Here is a 26,420-nt window from a genome sequence, read left to right as displayed (position 1 = left end):
ACTAGCATATACTTCAGCCATGTAAAAGAGTCAATGCTCCTCATAGCACCGTTCAGCAAAATAAATGGTTATATATTTGCTAAAAGCAAATGAGGACAGCTGGACAAAAACAAGGATATGTGTGGCTCTGTAAAAGTAAAGAAGGACAGCTGCTACACCTCACTAACCCAAGAACATCAGCAGAGCACCATTTTGGATCGTGGTTGAACAAAACACAAATGAGCAAAGAGCAGTAGCAGCAGGGGCTATGGAGAAGGATGAAAAAGGAGTGCATGCCAAGGAAGAAAACCAAGCCAAGGACCACAGAGGTAGTGGTCGAGCTCTTCGGATAGCAGAGGTAGTGGAGCAGGATGAAAAAAACACTGCATGCCAGCAGGAACAGCTCCAACGAGCAGATGGTACAAGGAAATAGAAGAGGCAAAAATAAAGGCAAGATGAAAATATATAACAAGCCTCACTCCATCATTTCAAAGCAAGAAAAAGAGAGCACACATTCAGAGCACCATCTCAAACATTGAGCTGGAATATTTTTCTTCTACAAGAGCTTAATTTCTGATCTTTGTGTTATGGCTGTCTTGTGTCATTTTCTGTTTTGAAAAGGCAAATATTGAGAGGTTGAAAAGGCAAGAGAGAAAAGGCATGAGTGATGCAAAATAACCACTGATTTCTGATGTATTGAGTTGTTGAACTAGGATTAGTTCCCCTTTACTAAGTTGGGTGAACACTTGGTGAGTCTGAATCTGTGTAGATTCTCCTTCCTAGTTGGGTCAGCACTAGGAGAAGCTAAGCTTTGGTGTTAAAAGTTTAGAGGGTAGATACTAGTTGAATTAGGAAAAAAGCTAACTTGATTCAACTCCTCTCAAATTCAACTAAAACCATCAAAGTAAGACATATAGATAATTCTATCACATTTTCGATGACTTATTTATTTAAATAAAAACAACGGATCTAACTAAAATATGGACTTATATATCTTAATTTTATAAAATTTAAGCCCTGGATGTAATAAAAAAATTTTAGGGACGAAAATATCCTATGCAAAATTCATTAAATATATACCCAATCAAATTTAATAATTATGTATTAATGTTTTTAATATATAATAAATTTCTTGGGGACCTAACTCTCATATTTAGATCAAGTTTATTGTTTTCGTCATCAACACCTTCGTTTATGTCGACAGTTTGGAGCCTTTGAAGAGTGAAGGATCATTCTTCAAACAAAGTTGCATTTAACTCATCACATGGTTAGCTTGCTCAGTAAGTAATTAGACTCTAGTTAGTTTCATCATCAACTTGCATTGCATGTATATATATAAGGCTACCTAGCTACTACCACATCCCAACTCTCATAATTTTATTTTAATTAATGTTTTTATTTCGTTACAATTTTAGAAGGCAGATAAAAAATAACGAATATAATATAAGAAGAGTATATGACTATATTCTTGTGTATTCCTTCAAGCATTCTTTATGAGTGATATTACAAGACTAGGAAATTCCAATATTTCAACGTCCATCATCAATTGGAAAATCTTATTCTTAAATCGGAGAAAAAACTCGTCCATGACTTGTTCTCCAAATTGTGCCTTCAAAAGAGGTTCTGTAGCAGCTCGAGTGTATTTAGTTATAAACTGTGCCCTCTTATTTATATCAAGTTTATTCTTCTCATCATCAACATCTTCATTTATGTTGCCATCCCAACCCAGTACCACAGATTCCAACCTTTGAAGGGTGAAAGATCCTTCATCCTCAATTACTTCTTTAGCTTCCTCTATTGTTGGATCATATAATGGTAAATTAAACGACTCCAATTTTATCTCTTCAATCAAATTCTACAACAAATACCATTACAACGTCTTATTATATAGTGTAAAATTTTAAAATATTAAGAGCATCTCTAATGTTTAGTTTTAACTTCATCTCATTTTAAGTCTTAAACAATACTATATAAGTATTTGTGGGACCATATATCATAAATACCGATATTTCAGAAATATTTAAATTTTTTTTTATAATATAATGTTTAAACAAACCAAAATTACTACTAATTGTACAAGATTACATGTTATAATGTACCTCTAAGACCATGTCATTGAGTGTTGTGCCAATTATGGTCCAAGCAGTTCTGATATCACGAGTATTCTCCCTTCCGAATAAAGTGAGAACCATTCCACCTCCAGCCACCACTTCTTGTGAACGTAATTTCAGAAACAGTTTAAAGTCTTTCTGGAATTGTTCAAGATATGCTCTGTGCATTGCTGGAGGACTTGTGCTTGTTAAGTGTGCATTTTCCTTATTAACCAACTCCTTTGGAGCCTGTTATTCAAAACAAACATGATAATGACAGTAAAATTATATAGCATGTGATTTTAGTTCGATAAAGTACTAGTATTATGTAAATCTAATTTGTTATTATTCAATTTACAAAATCATGTCTCACAGTAAACCCTAAACCCTAAACCTCCTCCTCCCCTGTTATTGTTCACGCACTAAATAACATATAAAAATGCACAAAATATATTGTTGGGCTTACCTGAGAAAGCCAATGGAGACTATAAGAGGAATGAACCAAGTGTATGGAATTATCAGGAAATAACCTCTTGTAGAATGAACCAGGAGTTGCATTAATAAAACATGGACCAAAATTATGTCCCTTATTTTCTTCTAGGCTTTCCAAGAATTGAGGGAGTGATTTAATGATGCTATTGAAATCATTCCCAAATAGATCATTCAAGAAAAACTGAAAAACCGGTAGTTTAAGATTCAATTTACAAGTAATAGTATCAATAATGTTGATGACATTAGATAGCAACTGAAGAGTATTGGGTCCTGAAGAACATCCTAAATCAGCCACAATCAAACACTGAGGTTGAATAATACTGTATAGTCTCATCATATTCTCCTCTAATATGGGTTTTGCCTTCATCATCACCTTTTTCTGTCAACATTATATTCATATATTAGTGTCTTATAATATAACAATCATAATAATATCACCAACATTCATGATCGATTGGACTAGTAGTACTCCCAATTAAGATATTTTTCTTCTACAACTATATCATTCTGGAACTAGCTCTATGTGAAAATGTGCCTGTGATTTACGTTTTTATTTTTTTATTTTTAATTTTAGTATTTTTATTTTAAAATTGTGTAAAAAATAAAAAATAAAAAGTGAAAATAAAAATAGACTTTTCAATAAAAATGGACCATAAACTTTTAAAGTTGCCACCTTAGGAGTTGATTTTTTCTTTTTGTTAGTGGTTAGTTAGTATAAAAAATTTTCAAATTTTGAGAACGATTAGTTTCTAAACTTGTAAAAAAAAATACAATTCAAAAGGGTAGGTAAAAAGTAATAGCTAATAAACAAATATTATAATTAAAAATAGAGATCAGTTTAGAGTTGACTAAAAAAAGAAAGCATGCATGTTCAAGTAATTAACCAAGTGACTAATAGTTTGGGACATGAACAAAGTTTATAGAGAAATAGAGAGAATATATAATAATAATAATAATAATATTTATGTGCCTGTAACAAAGAGTTATTAGCGTAGCTATTATCTCCGATGCCATCATTCATGTGGAGGACTTGCTGTGTATCCATTCCTCCATCTAAGTAAGGTGCTTCCTTTGTTGCCATTGGTGGCACCTTCAAAAATATTTATGATCAAAGTCTAAAACATACACCACATATGTATAGCACTAATCTTAAGACAAAGTTTAAAATTATATACACATGAAAGGACTTACTTAATAAATAAAATTGCAATTTGTCAATAACAGAGGACATACCACCAAAATTTTATTTAATGTATTTTATATTTATTATTAATTGTATGGCATTTAACTTTACGCAATACTTTTTTCTCTTGAAGGAAGCAATAACATTAACAATACTTCTTTATTTATCTATAAAAAATTAAAGTTTCGCTAACAAATATTTTAATTTGTTGAAGAATCAAGGGTTGTGGTTGGTAATTTTATTTTTTTTGCATTTTTTTTTTAACCTTTCATCCATTTGGGATATTGTCTCAGTGCTCGACCTTTGTAATTTTAAAAACTTGAAGAGTTCTCAACAATATTGTTACTGTCCTAATAAGTTATTTGAGATATAACTCACTTTGGATGAAGTTATACTTTTTTTTTAAGGGTTGTATATTTTAGCTGCTAAGAATATAGAATATAAATACTATAAAAATATATTTTAATGCTCAAGTTAATAAAAAAAAATTCTTATAGAAAAAAATGTGGTTACTTTTTTTTATCTTCGTGCTTTTATAAGAAAAATATATATTTTTTTTATCGAGTTATAACGTAAGAATAACTGCTATTTTTTAGATGTTTTATTGGTTAGGACTTAAAATGTAATGATTAAATCAAATATTAAACTCATCATTTTTTTTTGTAAGGAGATCATTTCGATAAAGATATTAAAAATGTCTTTTTTTTAAAGACATTTACATGTGTTATAATATTATTAGACATTTTTATTAAATCGGTTAATAATTTTTTTTTATTAAATCAGAACAAAATCGATTTATTATAGCAACAATAATAAAGCCAATTGTCCGCATTATAATTATTAAACCCGATCTGATCCAATCAATTTACACAATCTAAACTGAATCATGTTTAAATTTTTTGATAAAAAACAATTATATCCCCAATTTTTTTAAAAACAAAAAAAAACAAAAAAATCATGATCAAGTGAGTTATGTAAATTAGTCGGTTCGACCAGATCTGATAACAATTGGATTTATTGTTATCGTTATAAAAAGATCGGTTTTATTCTAGTTTGTTAATAAATTTTAAAATTATCAGTTCATTAATACGTCCAATAATAATGCGACACATAAATATCTTTACAAAAAAACGTTTTAAGCGTTTTTATAAGAGCATCCTCCTTTTTTTTTAATTCAAACATTTCTTAAGAATTGACATGAAATTTATTAATTTACACAATTTTTGACAAAGTCTTTGTAGCATCTATCTACCTGCAAAGTGCAATGCAATTTTATTCTTGCTCTACAAAAACTTAATGGTAACAGGCATATACTCTTTTCATTCGGCTATATATGGTCATTGTTCAACATCAACAGCGACAAAAATTAATTGAACTAAATAAATAGTAGAATTTTATGGTCACCCGTAATAAATAAAATTAAAAATTGTCAATGGAACCATTAATATACTTTCCATGCTACGCAGCCTGTAATTCAGAAATATTGTATGTGTACGGAAGGTCACAAATCTCAAAGGTTGTTTGCTCCAACATGCAGGTCACGAAACTGGTTATCACTCAAACCAATTCTTTTTGTTGGTAAGTTATAGCATGTCTCTTTTTTTCAGTATAATGAAATCACTTAATTATTTTAAGATTATAGTTAAAAGACATATTATTTTTTCAATTGGTTCTTTTTCTTTTTCTTGGTCATAAAAAATTTTAATATATTATAAAAATACTTACTCTAAAAAATTATTTTGTCCGATTAAAATTTTAACAGTTAATTACTAGTCAGTATTTTTTCATAAAAAAGGAAATATATTAACATTAATATTTTTTATTGATCTATAAAAATTTTAGGGGTGACAAAAGTAATTAATCTTCTTGTTTTTTCCTCTTAATTAATCTTGTAAAACGTGATCTCACATCATATAAAATTTAAATAAAACTATAAAAAACATATGAGAAAAAATCTAGCATGTGTAAGAAAATGAGAAATAGTATTTCAGTAGTCACCCATAATAGCTTAACAAATTTTCAAAGGCATACGTATTGAATTAATTAGAAGTTAACATAGTAGGTTTTATATCGTGATAGATATAGAAAATTTTGATAATGATAATAAAATATATATAACATGTTAATAATTTTATAATAAAGTTATTATGTATATATAAAAAATTAACTATTAATATATATATATATTATTTAACTTATTTTTAATATATATTTTATATTTTAATATTATTTTATATGGGTGATTATTTTTTATGCATATATAGTGTTAGGACGGTACTTAAAGGTTTAAAGAATGCTTTTTTAGGTAAAGGTTGATCAAGTACTTGTTGGTTTGGCAATATGATAAGGCAAAATTGTTAGAGTGGGAGTGGTACCTACAAAAATATTATTAATCTTTAAAATATCTAATTAACAAATTAAAATATTAAAATAGTGATTTAAATAATAACATATAATTTAAATTTTTATTTATTTAGGTTTTATATTTTGAAAAGATTGAATATTTTTTTGTTTGACAATACAATTAAAATGTCTCTTTTTTTATATGTCAGAAAATAATTATTTAAAAATTTACTTCGCATAGAATTAACTCTTAATGATATTTATAATTGAAAAAATTCTTTTAATTAATGTATATTATAGAAAAAACTAAAACTAATTTTAAAAGAAGAACCACCAATAGATAAATAATATTTTTAGAGTCAATTATTAAAAAAAAACATTAATTTTATTTAATTTTGAGAATTAATTATTATAATACATATTTAATATAAGATTCTTAAATTAATTATTAAATATTAAAATTAAATTAAATAAAAAATTATTATAAAATCAAATTTAATAATTTAATAAAAATAAATAAATATTATAATTCTATATTATTCAAAAAAATTTTAAATTATAGTGGAATAGTTTTTCCTGCACCAATACAAATAAAACCGTCCCTGGTTTCATATATTAAAAATTTATCTTGAAATAAAAGTCTCAAGTATTTTTTATACCAATAACTAGTGTTCAGGAACTAATTTTTCTAAAGACTAATACTGATGTATTTTGTTTTCGTAATTGAGATCCAACTAATGATAAATAGTTATACATTTTTTTTGGGGGGGTTAGATACTTATGAAGTGTTTTGATTGGTGAAAAGACAAAATGTTATAAACTTTTATTTTAAGATAATATATCTGCTCAATAGGACACTCATTACATTTATTAAATTAACTTTCTTATCAAGAAGAAAAATTTGCTAGAAATAAGATTATAAATATTCGGTACTCATATACCTTTTTATTTCCAATATTCTCCTCACTTCAATTGAAGTGACTGTTCAAAGTGACAATGCTTTCATCCACGTAATTTTGTTCCTTTCCCCTTAGGTCAGGGATTTTAATTAACCCACTTGGCAACTTTGGCATCAAAGAATATAACACAAGATTTTTAGACAAGAATTTGAGAAACAGGTATTAAATAGTTCCTTCTCAACCCAAAATAGAGAAAGACATATGCTTTGGGAAATGCTCTTACATGCATGCCGTTATTGCACGTAAAAAGAATCAGCATGCCCTCTTCATGACATGACTATGAATTGATAAACCATTGTTTTTTTTTTTTTTTTTTTTAATGGTATCCCTTAATGACTAATTTATCATAAATTTAAATTTTTTTAAAGATTTATTATTAATTAATAAATTGATGGTGAAAACTCAGTGAAGTCGACTTCACGTGAAGTTGATATTTGAGAGCGTTAGATGAAAATTTAGTCAAATCAGTCAAATCATCTAACGGCTTTCAAGTATCAACTTCACGTGAAGTCGACTGCACCTGAGTTTCCACCTAAATTGATATATACATAAGACAAAATTTAAACTTCGATATTTATTTAAGCAGACAATTAAATTAACTATTTGACCAACTTAAATGGAATTGATAAATCTTTATCTAGTTTAGTAATTTTTCACTCATAATATAATTTTTTAATTTCAATATTCTAATTGAATATCTCTGGACAAGGGACCATGGTATTTACCATCATGAAATATGAATACATGCTTTAATTCTCTTATTCATACACTAAATTTATACAATATTTACACAATAATAGGTGGAGTAAAAATAATCCCATTATTCTAAACTTGATTAACAACCTACTCATACACTACAACACCCCCAATAACCTATTGATACATTTTTTCAGCACTTTATTTACATATTTTCTACAATATCTTCCCTTTCTTTCCCTCCTATTTTCAAGTTCAAAATTGAAAAGGTTTCAAGCTAGAGAGTAATTTTCTTCTTCTCTTCGGAGCCTTTGTTGTCTTGCAATGAAGGCCTCAATGGTGCGGCGAAATTCTTCATTGCTCATGTTATCTTCAGGGTATGAATCTCCTTCTTCTTCCTCCTCTTTAGTAGGAGCATGTACAATAGCTTTGATTTTCTTCTCTGTTTCACACCGTCGTAAATTGCCACCTCGTTGCTCGTTGCGGTTCGCACGGGGGAGAATCTCTGTTTGACACCTTCTATATTTCTTCATCTCCAAGCAATTATTCACTTCCCCTGTTTCCATGCTCTGTTTCTCTACATCACACTTGTTATTTCCAACATCAATTCCTTTGCTCCTTAAGCCAAAATTCGCTTCTTTTCTTAAAAATATCCCATTGTTTTCTTGGTGTTTCACCATGTTTCTATTGATTCTTTTATTCTTTGTGCTATCGTCACTTTTTATTCCCTCCTTTTCTTGATTTTTGATGTTTTCGATGGGATCCTCTGTTTCTATCCCCTGTTTTGCTCTGTTTTTTAGTTTTTTTTCTTGAACTTTCTGTTTCTTTGTTGCATTATGGAGAAATTCTTGGTAAAGATCGTCCTCCGAATCTTTTCTCCTAGAGCCTTGAGCCGAAAACTGCCCCGACTGAGCAAAAAGAGCGATGATGATTGCGTTTCCAATGAGGAAAACGAACCGAGGATTGTTAACAAACATGGACAAGTCCCTAAAGTACTCACTCGAGGTCTTAACTGCAACCGGGAGGCGTAGAGAGAGCCTTGAGATCAAAACTAGAACAACACACACCTCAAGGAAGCGTAATATGCCTGTGATCCTTCGAAGCTTGCGATTCTTAAGGATTGCGTTGGCTTTCTCAGCTTGAAGATTATGGAAACTGAATGAATCCATTGCTCAAAAGGTGTTAAGAGCTATGTGAATTATGAAAGTGCTTTTTTTTGGTTAACAGAGAAGTAACTTTTTTTTTTATCTTTTAAAATAATTCTCACTCAAAAGGGGATGGAAGCTTGTGAATAGCAGTGAGACTAAACATGTATTTGAAAGCATAGAAGAGAGAAATCACTGCGGCAGTTCTTGCACTTTGAAGCATAGAAACAAAACAAAGAAAGTGAAGAGTGAGTGAGTGATGGAGTGAGTGAAACAGAGCTCCTCTGTTTTTTTGATTTGTTGGAAGACGGTTTTTTTAGTTCCTCTTGTTTGCTCTTTATTTATAGGGTGGAAATGGAATCTTATCTTTCTTTTTTTTTTTCAGAAAAAATATTTCTTTAAAAATATTTTTTTTTTAATATTTTTTTTGGTGTAATTATTTTGCGATTCATTACTTAAGTATTTTGGAATATGGGTTTTATTAGAAGTATGAGACTATAGTCATGTTTTAATTTAGAATGATAAAACATTACATTTCAAATCAATATATAAAATAATTATGTTACATATACACAAAAAATCAATTACTAAATCAATTATTTGTATAAAATATATATTAAAATATAAAATTTTTAAAAATATATAAACCAATACATATATTTATATAAAAAATATTTAAATACATATATTTATATAAAAATATATAATAACTAATTTAGTGTAAAATGTTTAGTATTATAGTATACACATAATATAATATTTTTGTAAATAAAAAAATCAGTCATTTTATTTCTAACTTATTAAGCTTTTCAAAAAAGAAGGGCATTTGTTTTTTCTTCTCAATATTCCTTTATCTACTTTAGTTTCACTTTTTGTTGTTTTATCAAGGTGTCTCCTTTTTTGACAATAAGTCATGCACTAAACAAGATTAGTGGCATATCCACATTCCACATAATAAAGTTTTAAAGTTGTTATTAAAGAGAATTGTTAAAATTTATAAAATGACTAAAATACTATAAATTTTTTATTTTTATTTTTAAATATTTTACAATTAAAGATCCACAAGTGCTCTTACCACTTCTTAACAAGTTTTAATGTATACCTAGTGTGAACAAAACAATCTTTGGTTTAAAGACAAAAAAAAAAATATAAGGTATTAATATACTATCTGTCAATTTATTGTCAATAATAATTAATTATTATATTTTAAACACATGTATAAGAAGGCACATCTAAAAAATACATATATAAAGATATTTTTATTAGATACCACCATAAAAAAGACATTTTTATTAGACACATTCACAAAGACACTTCCATTAAACATCATCATAAATAAGAGTTGGCAGAAGTTGACAGAAATAGTGTTGGCAACGTAGCGAGATTGAAAAAAAAAAAGATCTTTATTAACTATTATTGAGTTAGTCACCTACTTCGGTAAAGATATGCTTTAAGTTAATGGAGATAGATTCTTCTAAAAAATGAAGCATATGTGGAAAAGGATTGATAGCAAAGAGAATAATATTAATTCAATACTAAATTAAATTAGTACGGTTTTCAATATAGATGTTATAACAACTAAAGACACAGAATCATGATTTTGTTTACCACTATCATTATATTATATTTGTGTTGTTTATTGTATAAATAAGATCAATGAAAATTATTTATTTAATCGAATAATAATGCACTTTGTTTTCTTGATTGCAAAGTGTTGAACCTAATTAGGGGCTATCAACAGCACCTGAAATTTCTTCATGTTACAAGATCAAAAATAAAGTAATACTAAAAAGGAAAAGCTATACAATTTATTTGTTATTTACCTTCTAAGTATAAAATAATTTAAAATTTACTTTATAATGCTTTTTGTAGCAATCATTATATGCATATATTGTTATTTTATTCTTAAACATGATCATGCTTAAATTGATGAATGAACTTAAGGACAAAAGTAATGATTAGGCTTATAATGTATACTTGGCTTGGTCGAGTGGTCAGCTCACTCGTCCGCTTAAGTAAGTGTTGGGAATTCGAATCCTGCTTTGTGCATGCAGCAATCCATTGACCCTTAAATAAAGTTCCAATCCGCGACGGATTAGTCCTTAACCTGTCGGGCTGAGGGTAGGGCTGGAAGTGAGCCGAGCTAGACCAAGCTCAAGCTCGGCTCACAAAAATTGAGCTTGGCTCACGGCTTGACTCATTAATAATCGAGCTTATTTCTTAAGCTCAAGCTCGACTCATTGAAAGCTCACGAGCTGGCTCAAATAATAGAAACATAAATACATAATCTATAATTCTATATCAATAAATTATAACTTATATATTTTATAAAATATTTAAAAAGATCAATTTTATATATTGTTATCTATCATTAAATTATAAATTTTTTATTTATGTCTTACATCAAAATTATATGTAAAAATTAAATATAAAATTTTAAATAATTAAGGTCATTAATATATATATATATAGTACTATTTCATATGCATATATATAATATTAAAAGTATAGATTAAATGCATATAAGATATGTGTATTAATAATTATATATATATAATAATCGAGTCAGCTCACGCGCTAATGAGCTGAGCTTATCCAAGCTCAAGCTCGACTCATTTAATTTATGAGCTCAATTCCAAGCTCAAGCTTGGCTCACTAGCTCACGAACTTAGCTTATTGAGCTATTAACGAGTCGAGCTCGAGCTAGCTCATGAGCTAGCTTGACTCACTTCCAACCCTAACGGAGGAATACCATGGGCAACCCAAAAAAAAAAAAAAAACATGTCTATAATAAAAAATATTAATGTTATTTGCACATCCCAAATTAATGTTTATTCGAGACATCACATAAATTTAAGGATAAAAATATCATAAATAAATACATAACAGCAAGTGCAAAATTATAGATTTTTATAGCAAAACAAATGCCTTAAGAGCACTAATTAAAATTACATATGTAAGATTTCTTTTTGTATGTATACATTTTTATATGATAAATATTTTAAAAGTTTGAAATTGTTACCTTTTTATTTCAAACTTTTATATTTAATATCTTAGTTAATATCTTTAGGATATTTATTAGCTAGATTCTAAAATAATTTGTCTTGGTAGTGAAATTTGTGGATAACCATCACTATTCAATAATAGCAACATGTCCCATGAATCCGCAACTAATTTTCTTCATGGCTAAGAGAAAGGCCACGCACTCTTCCTTTAATTTCCCTATATCTAATTATTATTTAGAGTAAAGTATTAAATTGGTCCTTATATTTGGGCGTAATTTTATTTTAGTTTTTAAGATTTAAACTATTTTATTTGAATTAAAAAAAAATTCATTTAGCTTTAATGTACGTGAGATTAAAGTTAAATAATTAACGGAATTTCCTATATAACAGCAGTATAAAAACAAAGTCAATAATTTGGAGAACAAGTACAAGTTTCAAAGGCACAAAATCAACCGTATATACATCAATGCATTTATTTATCATTCTCTTTAGCCTATAGAAAATATTTCATTTAAATTGTAAGAAAAATGATAAATAAATATATTGATGCATCCACGGTTTATTTTGTGTCTCTAGAATTTATATTTGTTCTTTAGATTATCGACCTTATTCTTGTACTGCTATCATGTATGACAATTCGTTAATTATTTTATTTTGACCTCACAGTGTGACTGAATTAAAATTAAATGAAACTTTTTTTAGATTCAAATAAAACACTTTAAACCTTAAAAAACAAAACAAGATTACGTCAAATATAAGAAACCAATTTAATATACTTTATTCTATTATTTATAACAAATATCCTAATTATTTATACTATATATATATATATATATTGTCTCAAGGCCCCAATGCTTGAAATTAAAGAACTTAGATTTAACTTTCCAGTGGTCTCCACTCTCCACAGTCCTTGTTTTGTCCCCAATGGCCCCACCAATAATACAACATAACATTGGGGATATGTAACTTTTGCATTCTTGATGGAACATAGTGTGCAGGAAGAACATTATAATAATATTATATATTGTCCAAGAAGAAAATTATTCACGAATGATAATTACTTATATTATTCTTGTTGCATTATTTATGCGATGCATCTGGTTTGGATGAGTAGATGTTAAGTGTTAACTACTAACTAGAATCAATGCCTTAAAGGCATAATAAACAGTCGAATATAAAATGAGATGCCATTAGTGTTTTATATTATTCTTGGTTTACTGTGATAGATTTGAGTTTTATTATATGGATATGGTTCCGGATTCCTTATAATTGAACACACATGCATCATCTTATGTTGACAACAAAAAAGATAAATATATTTTGAAAAGAAATTCAAAATTATGCGTGTATGTAACGTGTAGGATTCATCATATATATTCATGAATTAGGATATTGACTTGCACTTTTTTTTTTTTTAAAGAAAAATAAATTTAACTCATTAAAATTATGCCCACAAAATAACATCTTTGAAAATATCTCCTCCTTCTTCTTCACAAAAAAAAAAAAAAAAAAAAACACCTTTAAAGCATAAGTTATCTGTCTTGCTGCTAGTAGCCAACAAATCGATTCCCTCAAATTGAAGCCATAGATCACATCCATAAATTCTCTCTTCTTAGTTCTTACTTCTCTTTTCTTGTTTATTTATTTTTATACAACTTACTTTAGATATTTTGAGTTAGAGTTCCGTTTTATTATTTATACAAGATCTTAGTAACATTAAATTGGTTTCCCTAGTATAATTTAAGAACCAACCTATTACACACAAAAAAAAAAAAAACTAATAACTAATTAGCAATTATAAAAAAAATATATATTTAGTGTTCAAAAAAATATTTTATTATATTACTATAAAAAATTAATTATTTTACTGTGACAAATTTATTTATTCTACTGACTAATTTACTATTGAAAAAATTATAAAAAGATATGTATAAATAAGTAAATATATTCAACTACTAAATATGCACAATAATGAATATCTATTCCATAACCTTTTGTAACAGTAAGTTTAGCTCTTTAACTTAACCACTAAAGTATAATTGTTTCTTTGTTTATTATGTCATTATATATTTTTGTTTATAGAACTATATTTTTTTTATTAGAGATTATAATTTAGAACAAAACGAAGATAAATACTTTATTTCACCAATTTAGATTGGTTGACTGGTTACTCACTCATTTATTTAAGTAAATATTAGAGATTTAAATTCTGTGTTATATATGTAGCAACTCATTTGCTAACAACAAATCAACTCCGACGTGTGACAAATTAATCATAAGTTGGGGTTTCTTTTTCTTTTTTGGTCATGGACTATGAGCCCAATAAGATAACCCACCAAAAACCTGAACCCAATCTGGTTTCCCCTATCTAAAACCAACTTCCACTTTTTTCCTTTAATCTTTTTGATGAATCAAATTTCGTAGCACATTTTAAATTCAAAATATCCAACTCGTTCATGTTTCATCTCTGATCCGGGTAACCGCCGCAGCCGTTCGGTAATGGTGGTTGATGGGTTATCCAACTCCACAATAAAGAACCACTCCTAATGACAACACCACGCAGGACCTCTACAAGACGTCGTCAGAGCCTCTTGCAACGTGAGCTTGCCAAAAGCTATCGTCATCTTTCATCGGAAGTTATTTTGATACCCGCACCTTATAAACTGCCTGTGTCGATATTCCGATCCCGCGCTTTGCTGTCTTCTTTCTTCTCCTGTCATCGCTACACTTCTATTCGTGGATGCTCCTCCATTACGATTATGCTTTTTCAACTTGCAGGGTGCATCTTTGCGTATTTGTACAATTATCTCTGAAGGCAGTCTGATAATCCACGATCTCTCCCGTGCTCCCATAGCCTCCAATGCTGCAACCTTGTGAGCTAGCCGATTTCCTTCTCTTGGAATTCATGTGAAACCAAATTCAATTTTTACTCTTGTGAGTTCAAAAATATCTAATAAAATGGGATCAATTTCACATATTCTACTTTTTTATTTTAACGTCCGCACTAGCATTAAATTATCTGATTCTATTAATACCTTCTTTATCTCCATATTTTTTAATAGAATAATGACATGCCTGATTGCTAAAGCTTCTGCTGCTATACTAGAACACACCATAATTTTTGTTGTTGCCCCAAATACAAGATTTCCTGTGCTATCTCTGATCGTCACTGCAGTTGTGGAAAAAAAAATGTATACACTTCACTTTTGGGCTTTTCTATTCACTTTTTTAGCTAGGCAGGTATAATGTTGGGCTTGGCCCGTTAAGGAGGGAATGCTGAAACGACATAGCTTAAGCCCAAAAGCAGGTCAAGCCCAAAAAAAAGGATCCAAAAAAAGATCCTCTCATCGCCTTCATGTTCTTCGTTATACTTGCGCCTCTTCTTCAAAGTACCCCCTTTTCCCTTCCTCTTCTCTCACCCGAGTTCATGGTTCGATTCTATTCATTCATCTTCCGATTTTCTATGTTTCTTATGCCCTTTTATGTTCAAAATTTCACTATACATCACTCTAAGTGCTTCATTGGGTTGTTGATTGCAGGCTCCAAAGAAGGATAAGGCTCCTCCACCATCTTCTAAACCCGCCAAATCTGGTGGTGGCAAGCAGAAGAAGAAGGTCCCCTTTTATTCTTTTGAATATTTAATATAAATGTACTTTTTTTTGGGCTCTAAATGAATTATTGGTTGACCTATTGGGTAATTTTGGGGATTTTAAAGTTTGGATTTTTTTGTTATTGTGAATGTGAATAACAGAAGTGGAGCAAGGGAAAGCAAAAGGAGAAGGTGAACAACCAGGTTCTGTTTGATCAGGGTACTTATGACAAGCTCCTCTCTGAAGCTCCCAAATTCAAGCTCATCACTCCTTCCATTCTCTCTGATCGTTTGAGGGTACCCCTCTTTCTCTTACTCTCCCAAGCATTAAATATATTGTTCATGTTGATGGTGTGTGTTCTGCTGTTCTGTAGTATAAGCAGTGGTGAAGGTTGCTATCTTGTTTGAAGATTCTTTGAATTTGTGTGTTATTCTATTGACATTCTAAGTTAGTAATGCCTATATGTTCCTGCTTGTCCCTGCCCTATTTGGGGCTAATCCTAACAAGCTTTTTGTGTGCAGACAAACCTTCTCTCTTGTGTTTATGGTTTTGTACACATATTTTTGCTGCTATATTATATTGGCTGGTGTTTATGTTAGTAAATCACAATGGCCATTATGAGGATTTCAATCCTTAGTGCAGTTTGTAACCCTGATGAGAAGTCCGGGTTTGGTGGAATTGTTCACACATCTTTCACTTGTTATAGATAATCCATTATCTATACTGTTGACTTTTTCCCTTCTATTTATGGTTGTCAAATGCGCCAGATTTTGTCTCCAACATCATCCTTTGTTTATGGATGTTGCAACTATTTTCTTCCCTGTTGATAGTCAATAAGATTATTGGTTTATGTGGACACTAAACTACTAAATTATAATGGTCTCAGCATTAATTATTAGAATAACCATTTTGGTTCCTGGTTTCATGTACACTTAATGTTCAGGTTTGATGTCTGGGTGTAGCTGTCAATTGCTTCATTCTAAACTTGAAATTTGCAATTTTATGTACGATTGACATTCCTTCTCTCTTGATGATGTCTTTTTGGCAGTTCCAATAATGACTTTTCGTTATGCTTTTATATCCAAGGCATTCTAAGTGTAGCTTTTGCAGCATACTTCCTGCTTGCACTTAGAACAATAGGATATACGATCCTCAATTCATGATTCATGAAAGCCCTCTATGAGTAATGTTTTATTCTTCGCAAAAAAGTCATATTTTCCTTTGACTATTACAGATTAATGGATCACTTGCAAGGAGGGCTATAAGAGAGTTGATGGCTAGAGGTTCGATTAGACTGGTTTCCGCTCACGCGAGTCAGCAGATTTACACTAGAGCAACAAACACCTAGATATAGTTCTCGCAAGATTGATGAAATATCTTTCTTTCAATTTGAGATGTGCACTTCAGGCTAGAATGTTTCAGTACTACACTATTTATGAATTTGTGTGGAGAATCTTTTTGTTCCCTAGATAATGCATTTGCCTTCTTTCTATGTTTTATCAATTTTTGGTATTTTGGTTATCTTTATAGTCGAATTGCTAAGGTGGTGATTGTATTTTGAAGACCAATCCTAATTGGCAACCAACTTCTCCTTGGTTGCAATTGTGTTTTTGGTCACTTGCATATTGCTAGGTACAATGTTTATGCAACCACAACCTTTTTTTTTGTAATAATCAAATGGATTGGACAACTTTCACGCCTATGCATTACATCACAAGATCACCCATCCACCAACCTACACACACAGGCCAACAAATCTACCATTTGTGTTAAGCTTTATCTGCTGCAATCACAACTTCTATCCCACTAGATGGCTCATGAGTCAAAAGGCATCCCTAATTAGCTAGGGGGTAAGCATGGGTTGGGTTGGGTCAAGTTGGGTTTAGCTAAACCCAAAGCTGTCCCTTTTATTTGATCGGGTCATGTTTAAGATCCTGATCCGGTTTCAAACTAATCTAAAAGATTGACTTTATCTAAATATAATGTATAGAATTTTGGATATTATACATTTATACATACCAAACTAATGGAATTTTAATGGTAGTGATGAAGTGTAATAGCTAAGAGTGTTCAAGACCTGGTCCAAAATCCGTTATTATTTTCGGATTGGATTCGGATTATGTTTTGCGTCATCTGTGATCGGTCTGAAGCTTTTTTTTTTGTAATAAAAATATATATTTTAGAGTGAAATTAATAATGACATATTATACTTTAATATTTTAATTAATATTTTTTATATTATACGGTAATTTTATTTTAAAATAATTTATTTTGATATAAATATGATATAATATTTATTAAATTCAATTTTAAAAGTAAATTTTTGTTATTTTACGAATTTGTATATACTAATTTAATTTTATATCGGATGGATTCAGTTTAATCCAGTTTATTTCGGGTCATTTTTTTGTTCGGATCAAAATGGATTTTATGATCTTTTAGGGCTGAGTCTGGATCTAATTAAACCCAATCCAACTCATGAATACCCCTATTAATAGTTATATATATATATATATATATATATATATATATATATATATATATATATATTATGTTAATACAAAAATAACATTATATACTATAATGTATAAAAAATTTTAATGACAAAAGTCACACAATTGGATCACCAAAGTTACTAAAAATATGCCTTTTTTGTAAAAAGTAGTAACATCCCAAAGAACTTGAATTCTAGTGTTTAAATGAGATTGTTCTAAATGATCTCAAGATTTGTTATTTAAAAATTAAAATACATCACATGCTATGTTTCAAAGCAGCAATTCTTGCATGTGCAATATTCAGTATGGTGTAGGTACTCAAGGATAGTTGATAACTTTCTGTGGTCTCACTTAGATTGCAAACAAGGGATGTGGCTAATAAGGATCATTTCCCAACTTTGTAAAGAGATTCCTATTGTGGAGGGCATATTATCCTATTGTGGAATTTAAGACATGTGCTAAACAAAATTATATACTGACCCAAAGGTGGCATTCACTTGCACTTGAAAAAAAGTACAGCACATTAGAATACAGTTTTTGTTGCCAGTGTTACATTGTGGAATCTTAATCTAATGGTTAATATCAATACAAGGGACTATTCACTTATTCAGCTTTTCTTCTACTTTTTATAGCTAAATACCATGTGTCCTAGTAGTCCATTACAAAGGGTTTTCAGCCATCAATTTTAATTATTATTATCTAAAGTCATATTTTCTTATTGATTGTGAGTACAATATATGTAGGGTTTTAAGAGCACCTAAGCATAAGTCCTTGTAACGAATCTGCACCAACCTGTTGTTACTTGCAAATATGAAAATTATCATCACTAAAACCTTAATACTTTAATATGAAAAGATTATTCATATGCTACTTCTCTTTTTTTCAATTAAAGTGAGACAAGATGCTTCATTGAACGGCTTGGAAACAACACAACATATAACATCAACATCAAGATCAAATATAAGAATGTAGGGGTCCAGTTTCCTCTAGACATAGACAAATTTAAAAGATCCTATTTCAATGGTAACTGCATGATTTCATTGTCCTTTTGCCCCCCACCTACATGCTCCATTTAAGAACCTTCACATCAATTTCAAGCTTATATATTAATACCAGTGCATGCACAATAGCACAATGTATTGCAGATTCTCCTTAGTATAATAAAATTAGCAATGAGCTGTGAAGCACGGTGAGAGGGAAGCATTTCATAAACAATGCCAAATTGTCCTAAACATCCATATCAAGATTATATTCTGTGACACTTCTTAGAGGAATATATTCCTCTTGTCTCCTTCAACTAATGAACTATATATATGTATATATATACACACACATTTAGCATATGGTAGCAACAGAACACCAACATCCAAAGCAGAAAAAAACTCTACCTCAAACTTTTCTTGCTGCAATATCTACAATACAAATATGAACTCATCTTCACACAACCGGTCGAATAGCGTGCCTTCTGCGCCACATCCTTTGATATCACAATATGAGGAGTGTTTCCAGAGGTTGAAGGCTTCTGAAGCTGCCTCTTCCTCATCAACAAGCTCTAAACTCAATGGTTTGCATGCTTTGTATGAATGCACAAATAAGGTACTTCAATTGCAAACTGTGCAGCAAGAACTCAGCCATGAATCTTGCAAGAATTCGGTTGATGAATTGCTAGAAGGGTCTCTGATGCTCTTGGATACTTGTGCTACTGTCAAAGATGTCCTGCTACAATCATCAGAAAGCATACAAGGACTTCAATCGGCCATTCGCAGAAAGAGATGGGGCGAATCAGCATTGAAATCCGAGGGTGATAAATACTTGTCCTTAAGGAAGAAGGCGAAAAAGACAATTCAAAATGCCTTAGAGAGTTTCAAGGGATTCAAGAAAGGCTTCACTATTATTCCAACTACCTCAAACACTCAAGATGAATTTGTGTCCATGATTAGAAGCTTAAAAGAAGCAGAACTCTTCACACTGATCCAATTAGAGTCTTTGTTATCTTTCGTCTATGGCCCGAAGGCGAAACCAAAGATGAGCAGTTGGACAGTAGTCTCCAAGTTCATGCAGCCTAAGAGAGTATGCTGTGATTCAGACCAATCAAACTCGAATGAATTCGAGAAGGTCGATGGAGACTTGCAGTGTCTCTTTCAGAAACATAGCAGTGTTGTGTCTGTTCAGAATTTCCAAAATTCTATGGAGAATTTAGAGTTATGTATTAAGGGTCTTGACTCAGGAATTGAGCAACTTGAAAGGCAACTTATTAGAACCAGAGTTTCACTTCTCAACATATATAATTATTAACAAGTTATGTAGATAATAGTATCATATTCATAAACTTGTACATGGAAATTTTGCTACTTAGTATACATTATTTGATTTGAGACTTCAATTGTTGCTGTTATGTTTCAATGCTGTTCAGATCATTTTACTCATAATCTGCTAAAGTTACTACAATAAGGATTCTTTTTTGTTAATTTAGAACTTGATTACTATTAGTACATGTATTAAATCCACATGGTGTTTTGAATGAATATTGAAGCTGAACAAGTTGGTGGTTCAACAATGATGAAAGTTCTATTATTGCTATCAATTATAAGTAATGAGCTTAAATTCCACATGTCGAATGTAATGAATGATTTGATTATTGTCTTCTTGTTATTATAAGGATAATCAAACAAATTAAATAACTTTGCATTCTCCTTAAGTTACTAGAAAAATTTCAAGTGTACCGAGAACAACAGTGTTTCAATTATTTTAACCGTTCATTTCAATTAATATATATTATATATATTTTTTATAGTTCAGATTAACGGTTAAAACAACTGGAATACCAATATTTTCGCGACACTTGAAACTCTTCCTAAGTTATACATAGACAGCACAACATAATCTATAATGCATCATCACCGTCACAACTCAAAATTTTGCCAAAAGAAAAAATATTTTATATATATTTGGAAATGATGTTTCAGCACCTTATAGTTTAACTCAATCAAGAGGGAAAAACAAAACTCCATCACTTTCATTGTAGGAAAAGAGGGAGAGAAAAAAAATAGTAAAATAATGTTGATTTGACTAAAGTTTATAGTTTACTACTAATATGGATCCAAAAGGAGATTATGAAAAAAAAAAAAAAAAAAAAAAACTCAAGTCAATTGCCATTAAAGTGTTGGAAGAAAGTGCTAGAATTATAAAATAATTATTGGTAGGTACTCATATATATATATATATATATATATATATATATATTACAATTTACAAACAAACTCATGCTTAGTAGCATGGAACTTTTTTATTTTCATGCATTAAACTAGTTTGTATCTACATGTTCTAAGAAATTAATACTTCACAAAAGGACAAGATATTTATAATTATGCAGTAGCAACTAAATTGCAATGTCAATGCCCCTCGTGCATTGTATAATAAAGATACAATGTACCGTAAACAAATATTGGCCAAACATGATTTTACAATATAAAAATAAATAAATTGGAGTATGAGTTGTAGAGATTTGATAAGGAGACATTAGAAATATATCAAATCTTTGATTTTTTTTCTTCATCAATCTTGGATCATTTAGCAATCAATTATATATCAACTATACTAAGTATATATAAAAGATCAACACTAATTTTAAATAAACTATTTGTATAAAATATATATCAAAAATATAAAATAAATATTAAAAATAAACTAAATAATATATATTTATACATAAATATATAACAATTAATTTAGTGTCTGATATTCATAACTCTAAAGAATTAAATTTTTTTTTCTTTTATTCATTTTTTTATAATAATATATGTATTTGTAAATATTATGATATTTAAATATAAATATGTCTATATAATTTGAATATGATTATGTACTCATAAAAAAATGAATAAAAGAATGTTATTGCACAAATATTATAAATATTAATAAAATAAATAAGTAAATAAATAAGATTAATAAATAAATATATTAATAATTTATTTGTATGCACGTATGTATTTATTTTTTAAAAATAGTACATGTGTACATAATATTATTATTATTTATTTGTATATATATATTTTAAATGAAGAAATAGAGAGGATTTGATTTAATATAATAATTTAATATATATATTATAAGGAAATAAGAAGGGGAGAAACTCTTACCCTTTTAATTAGAAGCGTACCTGAATTTGGAGAGACACATAAGGAGAGAGAACATATAGAAGGATAAGGGAGAGCGTGCTCATTTTTTTTACACAACAGTATTTTTCGGTATCATCACTAGCTACTATCACCACTACCATCTAAACTCTCTGTCTTCTTCAATAATTGGAAGTTTTTCTTAGGGCAAAGTACACTCCCACATTCAACTTCGTTCTGTCTTTTTACTTTGTCTTCTTACTTGGTAAGACTCTTTTTCTTCTTTTCTTGCTTTTGTCTTTAGCGTTGCACTTTTTTTTTTTGTCATATAATATGTACTCCTATTTTCTTGTATGAGATTCTGATAGTTGAATATTTGCTATTGTATATTTGACATTTTTTGTATTATTCTAAACTTTTGTTACTCTAAACTCGTGTTATTCTGAACTCTGATGATCATTGTGTACGCTTGTTACTCTGAATCCTTATTATTATGTTCTTTGTCTTCATTCTCGTGTAACCCCTTTCATTCCCATGTGTATTGGATTGCTAATTTTGGAATTAGCTATAGGGATTTTTTGATAAAGATCTTTCACCTTACAACTTTGGATGTTATATCCTCATTTGCATATGTTTCCAATGAAATCACAAATAATAAATAATAAAAAAATTGAATTAAAAATTATGAGCAATGTTCATTTGTAAGTATAAAATAGATATTTAAAAATAAAACTAATTTAATTTTTTTGTATAGCATAGTCATAAGTAATTTGTTTATAAACTTTTTCAATTAAAGCAGTTTACTAGTGTTCAATATTCGTATTCTTTCAAAGTTATAAACGTATAATGTCTTGCAATGTTTTCATATACTTCACCAAATGAAATATGATATTGTGAGGATACAAAGAGTTAGTGGTCTTATCAAGTAAAGAATGTGATAGACCCCCAACGACCAATTCTCCCATGAATAGCTAGAGATCCAATAAGTCCAACATTGATTCTCCCATACCTTTGCTTTTTGTTTTATTTGAGAACTCCTTAGTTGTTCTTTTGTCATGCGATGCTCTTTGACTTTTTTAGAATTTCTTGAGTGTCCTGCAATATTCTCCTTTATTTTTTAAGTATTTTTGTCGTTAGTATTCATGTGATATTGATATTCACTCTATTTTGTTGTTGCTGTTCTCCTTCTTTTCATTTTTTTAGGAATTATTTCTTTTTGTTGTCATGCCTCGTGTGAAACTTGCTGAGATAGTGGATAGTGACTCGGAGGACTCTGGCAATAGTTTGGGTACCGACTCTTCTGTGGATGATGTTCCTCAAGAATATGCAATCGAGTTTTCTGAATCTGTCCCCCAACCTTGGGTTAAACCATCAGATAAGAGGGCTATTTTTGTGGATCCTCCTATGATTAAGAAACCTTTTTTGGACCCTCCTTCCTCTGGCTCGCTATTAGGTATGGATAAAACTATGACACCCGGCTTTGATTCTTTAGATTGTAGAGTTTTGGGTGAATTTGTTGAGAAGCCTTCATATCAAGTGGGTCCTTCTCTACTTCGTTCTCGGTTGAAGTGCCAAGAATTTTCATGGACGTCTTTTAAATCTGAGGCAGCTACTCATGTGAATAAGGTTTGGCAAAAGTGGGTATTCACAGTATTGTTTGAGGAGGATGGTGATTTTGTGAGGAGATTAAAATTTGCTGGTGTTGCTGAGGCTATTCGCACATCTGCAGGTCGGTTGTTCTCTACCATCCATCATCATAATTGATTCTTATCATTTCTTTACTTAGTTGCTATATATTGAAGAAGCACTAATTGATTTCTTCTTGGCAGGCTTGGGTGTTCAACGAAATGGATATGATATGAGTTTACTTTGGCAGAGGTGGTGTTCTCAGACTCATACTTTTCTGACTTCTTGGGGTGAGTTTTCACCCACTTTAGAAGATGTTGTGGTTCTTCTTCAACTGCCGGTGTTTGGCAGTGTGGATCTCACTCTTTTTCGTCCGGATTCTGATATGCTTAAGCTTGCGAGACATCTTCAAACGAATTTAAGTGATGCTGGTCGGTATGCAAAAGAGTTGTCCAAGAGTAGGCATATTAAGAAATCTTCCTCCAAGGATGAGCATCTAAAGACTCGTGGGTCCTCGAAAGGAAAAGAGATGGTTGGCGACAAGCAAGATTCCAAGAAGAAGAAGATTACTGTTAAGTATTCTTACTCTAATTGGTCTCGTTATTTCTTTGGTGATTTCCTCAATGGTGAGTTTGTCCCTGCTCCTGCTGTTCCTTCAAATCTTAGGGAAGCTGCTTTTGTTGCTTATTGGTTAAGTAAATATGTGTTTTTGGGACTGGCGGACGAATGTATGAGCCATGGGGTGTTTCTTTTAGCTTGCTTGATTGCTGGAGGAGAACGTCTGCCATTGGCTTCTCTGTATCTCGGCAGTTTATATACACGGCTTGATCAATTTTCCCAACAACTCAAGATTGCTCATGGTCGCTTTCCAGTATTAGCTTTCATTGACGAAATATTCCTTCAACTCTTTCTTTTTGAGCGGTTCTCTCAGTTTGCTCCCATCCGTAAGCCCCCTACAATTCTTCCAGATAAGAAGGCAAGTCCTCGTGCTTGGATTTGGGGTTCAACTCATCCTTCCAAATCTTTGGAGGATGTTATTGATTTGGAAGACAATTTTTGTTTTCGTCCGTACGTAACCTCTTACCAGCCTAATGCATCGGCTATTCATCGTATATATTCTGCTTGTCTTGAACATGACCGCAATGATATTTTCACTGGCAAGGAAGGGGCCTATGACTTTTGGCTTCTGTGTACTTCTCCTACTCCCATTTCTGGTTTGATTGTTATGGATAGGGACTTCCATTGTGGAGCTTTGATCTGTCCAGTGATCTACCGTCCTGATAGGGTAAGTCGCCAACTAGGGTGGGACCAAGATCCAAAAAATGTGGAGTATATTTTCTTTCCATCGAAAAATTTAATGAAAAAGGTTCTGTTTCAAAAAGAACTCCCAGAGTACAATCCTTGCTTGGTTGTTCCTCTTAATAGGGATGGGGGAGTTACAATGGAGTATGTGAATTACCTCATGCGTATGAAGAAGCATATTAGCAATATGAGGGTACCTCCGTTCCAGATGTCAAATCATTTGTTCCAGTTTTGATCAAGGATCCATATTTCATGACTAGCAACCTTTCTCCTTCGACCATTGCAAGTAATTTGCTCTTTGCTGATTCTTGTTTTTTGTTTCTTCACTTTTTTTTCGTCTCTCTCTCCCCCCCTTTTTTTGCTTTGTGTGTTTGACTGTTGTATCTTCTATGCTGGTGTTTTGTAGACTTGGATGCCAGATGTTACAAACATCCTCCTTCAAAGAGAAAATCTAATGATTCAGTTGTTACTGCTGAAGTGGTCAAGCGCAGTAAAGTGGAGAGTTCAATTGTTAAGGTTGCAAAGAGGTCTCTTGAAAAACCACTTGAGCCTTCCATTGATGCTACGCCTTCACCAATTTTCATTGGCTCAGAAATTTCTCCTTCTTTGACAGCAAAAGCTAAAGGTTCTTCTGCTGCTGCTTGCTTTGTTAAGTCATCACAATCTCCTAGTAAGGCTGTGGTTAGTTTATCTAGAAGTGCTGTGAAGCGTAGGTCTCATCGTCTTTTGAGTAAAATGACAACAATTCCAAATGCACCTTCTGATCCGGTAAATGTAGTCGATGAGAGCTCTCAAGAAAGGGTCAGTAAGGACTCTCCTAATTCATTTGTTGTTCCCGACGTCCCTGACAAGGGTACTACCCAAGATGTTGTTCGAGATGGCCCACGAGCAATAACAAGTTCTAAGAGCAATGTTGACATTGAGTCGGGTGTTACCTGCCAAGGGGATCCTACTAGATGTGTTGTTACTCCCATTCGAATAGTATTTCCTGGTGCAGGTACAACTGTTATACTCCACTTCTTCTTCTTCTTCTTTTTTTTTTTTGAGATTTGCATACATGATTCTGTTCATGCTGTTTGTGTGTATGCTTGTATCTTTTCCTATTTATCAGCTTCTCATGTCGCGTCTGAGTCCACTTTCCAAGCTTTGAGCACTTGTATTTCTCATGTCACAAAGGAACCCTCAGCTAGTGCTTCTCTTGGTGTGTTCCATTGTATTTCTTTTCATTTGTCAAGTGCGCTAGCATTTTATAGGTTTTTTATGAAAAAATGTGTTTTACTTTTCAGTTTCTGTCCGTGATGAGTTTGAGCATTTTGATGGCAATGCGAAGAATTTGTTATCGGAAATTGCATCCCGGACTCCTTCCTTCCTGCTTCCAAATGACCTAAACTGCCTTTTCA

The 26,420-nt window shown here is 30.8% G+C and overlaps 4 protein-coding genes across 4 annotated transcripts; 2 read left to right on the top strand and 2 right to left on the bottom strand.

Moving 5' to 3' along the window:
- Positions 1-1,408: 1,408 nt before the first annotated feature.
- LOC112732527 (S-adenosyl-L-methionine:benzoic acid/salicylic acid carboxyl methyltransferase 3-like) lies at positions 1,409-3,642 on the bottom strand. The gene is made up of 4 exons (XM_025781276.2): positions 3,532-3,642; positions 2,536-2,940; positions 2,079-2,318; positions 1,409-1,834 (listed from the first exon to the last, which is right to left on the bottom strand). Exons 1-4 carry the CDS (start codon positions 3,640-3,642, stop codon positions 1,460-1,462), a joined length of 1,131 nt encoding a protein of 376 aa, XP_025637061.1. The 3' UTR covers positions 1,409-1,459.
- Positions 3,643-7,766: 4,124 nt separating this feature from the next.
- Positions 7,767-9,199, bottom strand: LOC112736903 (uncharacterized). Its single transcript, XM_025786573.3, has one exon. It carries the CDS (start codon positions 8,909-8,911, stop codon positions 8,015-8,017), a length of 897 nt encoding a protein of 298 aa, XP_025642358.1. The 5' UTR covers positions 8,912-9,199; the 3' UTR covers positions 7,767-8,014.
- A 5,981-nt stretch (positions 9,200-15,180) lies between these two features.
- On the top strand, positions 15,181-16,985 carry LOC112736902 (small ribosomal subunit protein eS25y). Its single transcript, XM_025786572.3, has 4 exons — positions 15,181-15,322; positions 15,432-15,506; positions 15,644-15,778; positions 16,717-16,985. The coding sequence occupies exons 1-4, from the start codon at positions 15,248-15,250 to the stop codon at positions 16,828-16,830; spliced, it is 399 nt and encodes a 132-aa protein (XP_025642357.1). The 5' UTR covers positions 15,181-15,247; the 3' UTR covers positions 16,831-16,985.
- A 2,417-nt stretch (positions 16,986-19,402) lies between these two features.
- LOC112736901 (uncharacterized) lies at positions 19,403-20,272 on the top strand. The gene has a single exon (XM_025786571.3). It carries the CDS (start codon positions 19,403-19,405, stop codon positions 20,270-20,272), a length of 870 nt encoding a protein of 289 aa, XP_025642356.1.
- Positions 20,273-26,420: the final 6,148 nt, after the last annotated feature.

Source organism: Arachis hypogaea, chromosome 13 (assembly GCF_003086295.3).
Source record: "Arachis hypogaea cultivar Tifrunner chromosome 13, arahy.Tifrunner.gnm2.J5K5, whole genome shotgun sequence".
Taxonomy (NCBI): domain Eukaryota; kingdom Viridiplantae; phylum Streptophyta; class Magnoliopsida; order Fabales; family Fabaceae; genus Arachis; species Arachis hypogaea.
Note: the sequence above shows the minus strand (reverse complement) of the source record. Positions and strands in the feature narration are given on the sequence as shown.

Bases quoted from the DNA above. Each gene is read 5' to 3' on its own strand.
- LOC112732527 (XM_025781276.2), bottom strand. From the start codon at position 3,642: ATGGCAACAAAGGAAGCACCTTACTTAGATGGAGGAATGGATACACAG. The intron at 2,319-2,535 runs GTAAGCCCAACA...TTTGAATAACAG, and splicing joins GTCTCCATTGGCTTTCTCAG to GCTCCAAAGGAGTTGGTTAA. The intron at 1,835-2,078 runs GTACATTATAAC...TATTTGTTGTAG, and splicing joins TCAATGACATGGTCTTAGAG to AATTTGATTGAAGAGATAAA.
- LOC112736903 (XM_025786573.3), bottom strand. From the start codon at position 8,911: ATGGATTCATTCAGTTTCCATAATCTTCAAGCTGAGAAAGCCAACGCA.
- LOC112736902 (XM_025786572.3), top strand. From the start codon at position 15,248: ATGTTCTTCGTTATACTTGCGCCTCTTCTTCAAAGTACCCCCTTTTCC. The intron at 15,323-15,431 runs GTTCGATTCTAT...TGTTGATTGCAG, and splicing joins TTCTCTCACCCGAGTTCATG to GCTCCAAAGAAGGATAAGGC. The intron at 15,779-16,716 runs GTACCCCTCTTT...TGACTATTACAG, and splicing joins TTCTCTCTGATCGTTTGAGG to ATTAATGGATCACTTGCAAG.
- LOC112736901 (XM_025786571.3), top strand. From the start codon at position 19,403: ATGAACTCATCTTCACACAACCGGTCGAATAGCGTGCCTTCTGCGCCA.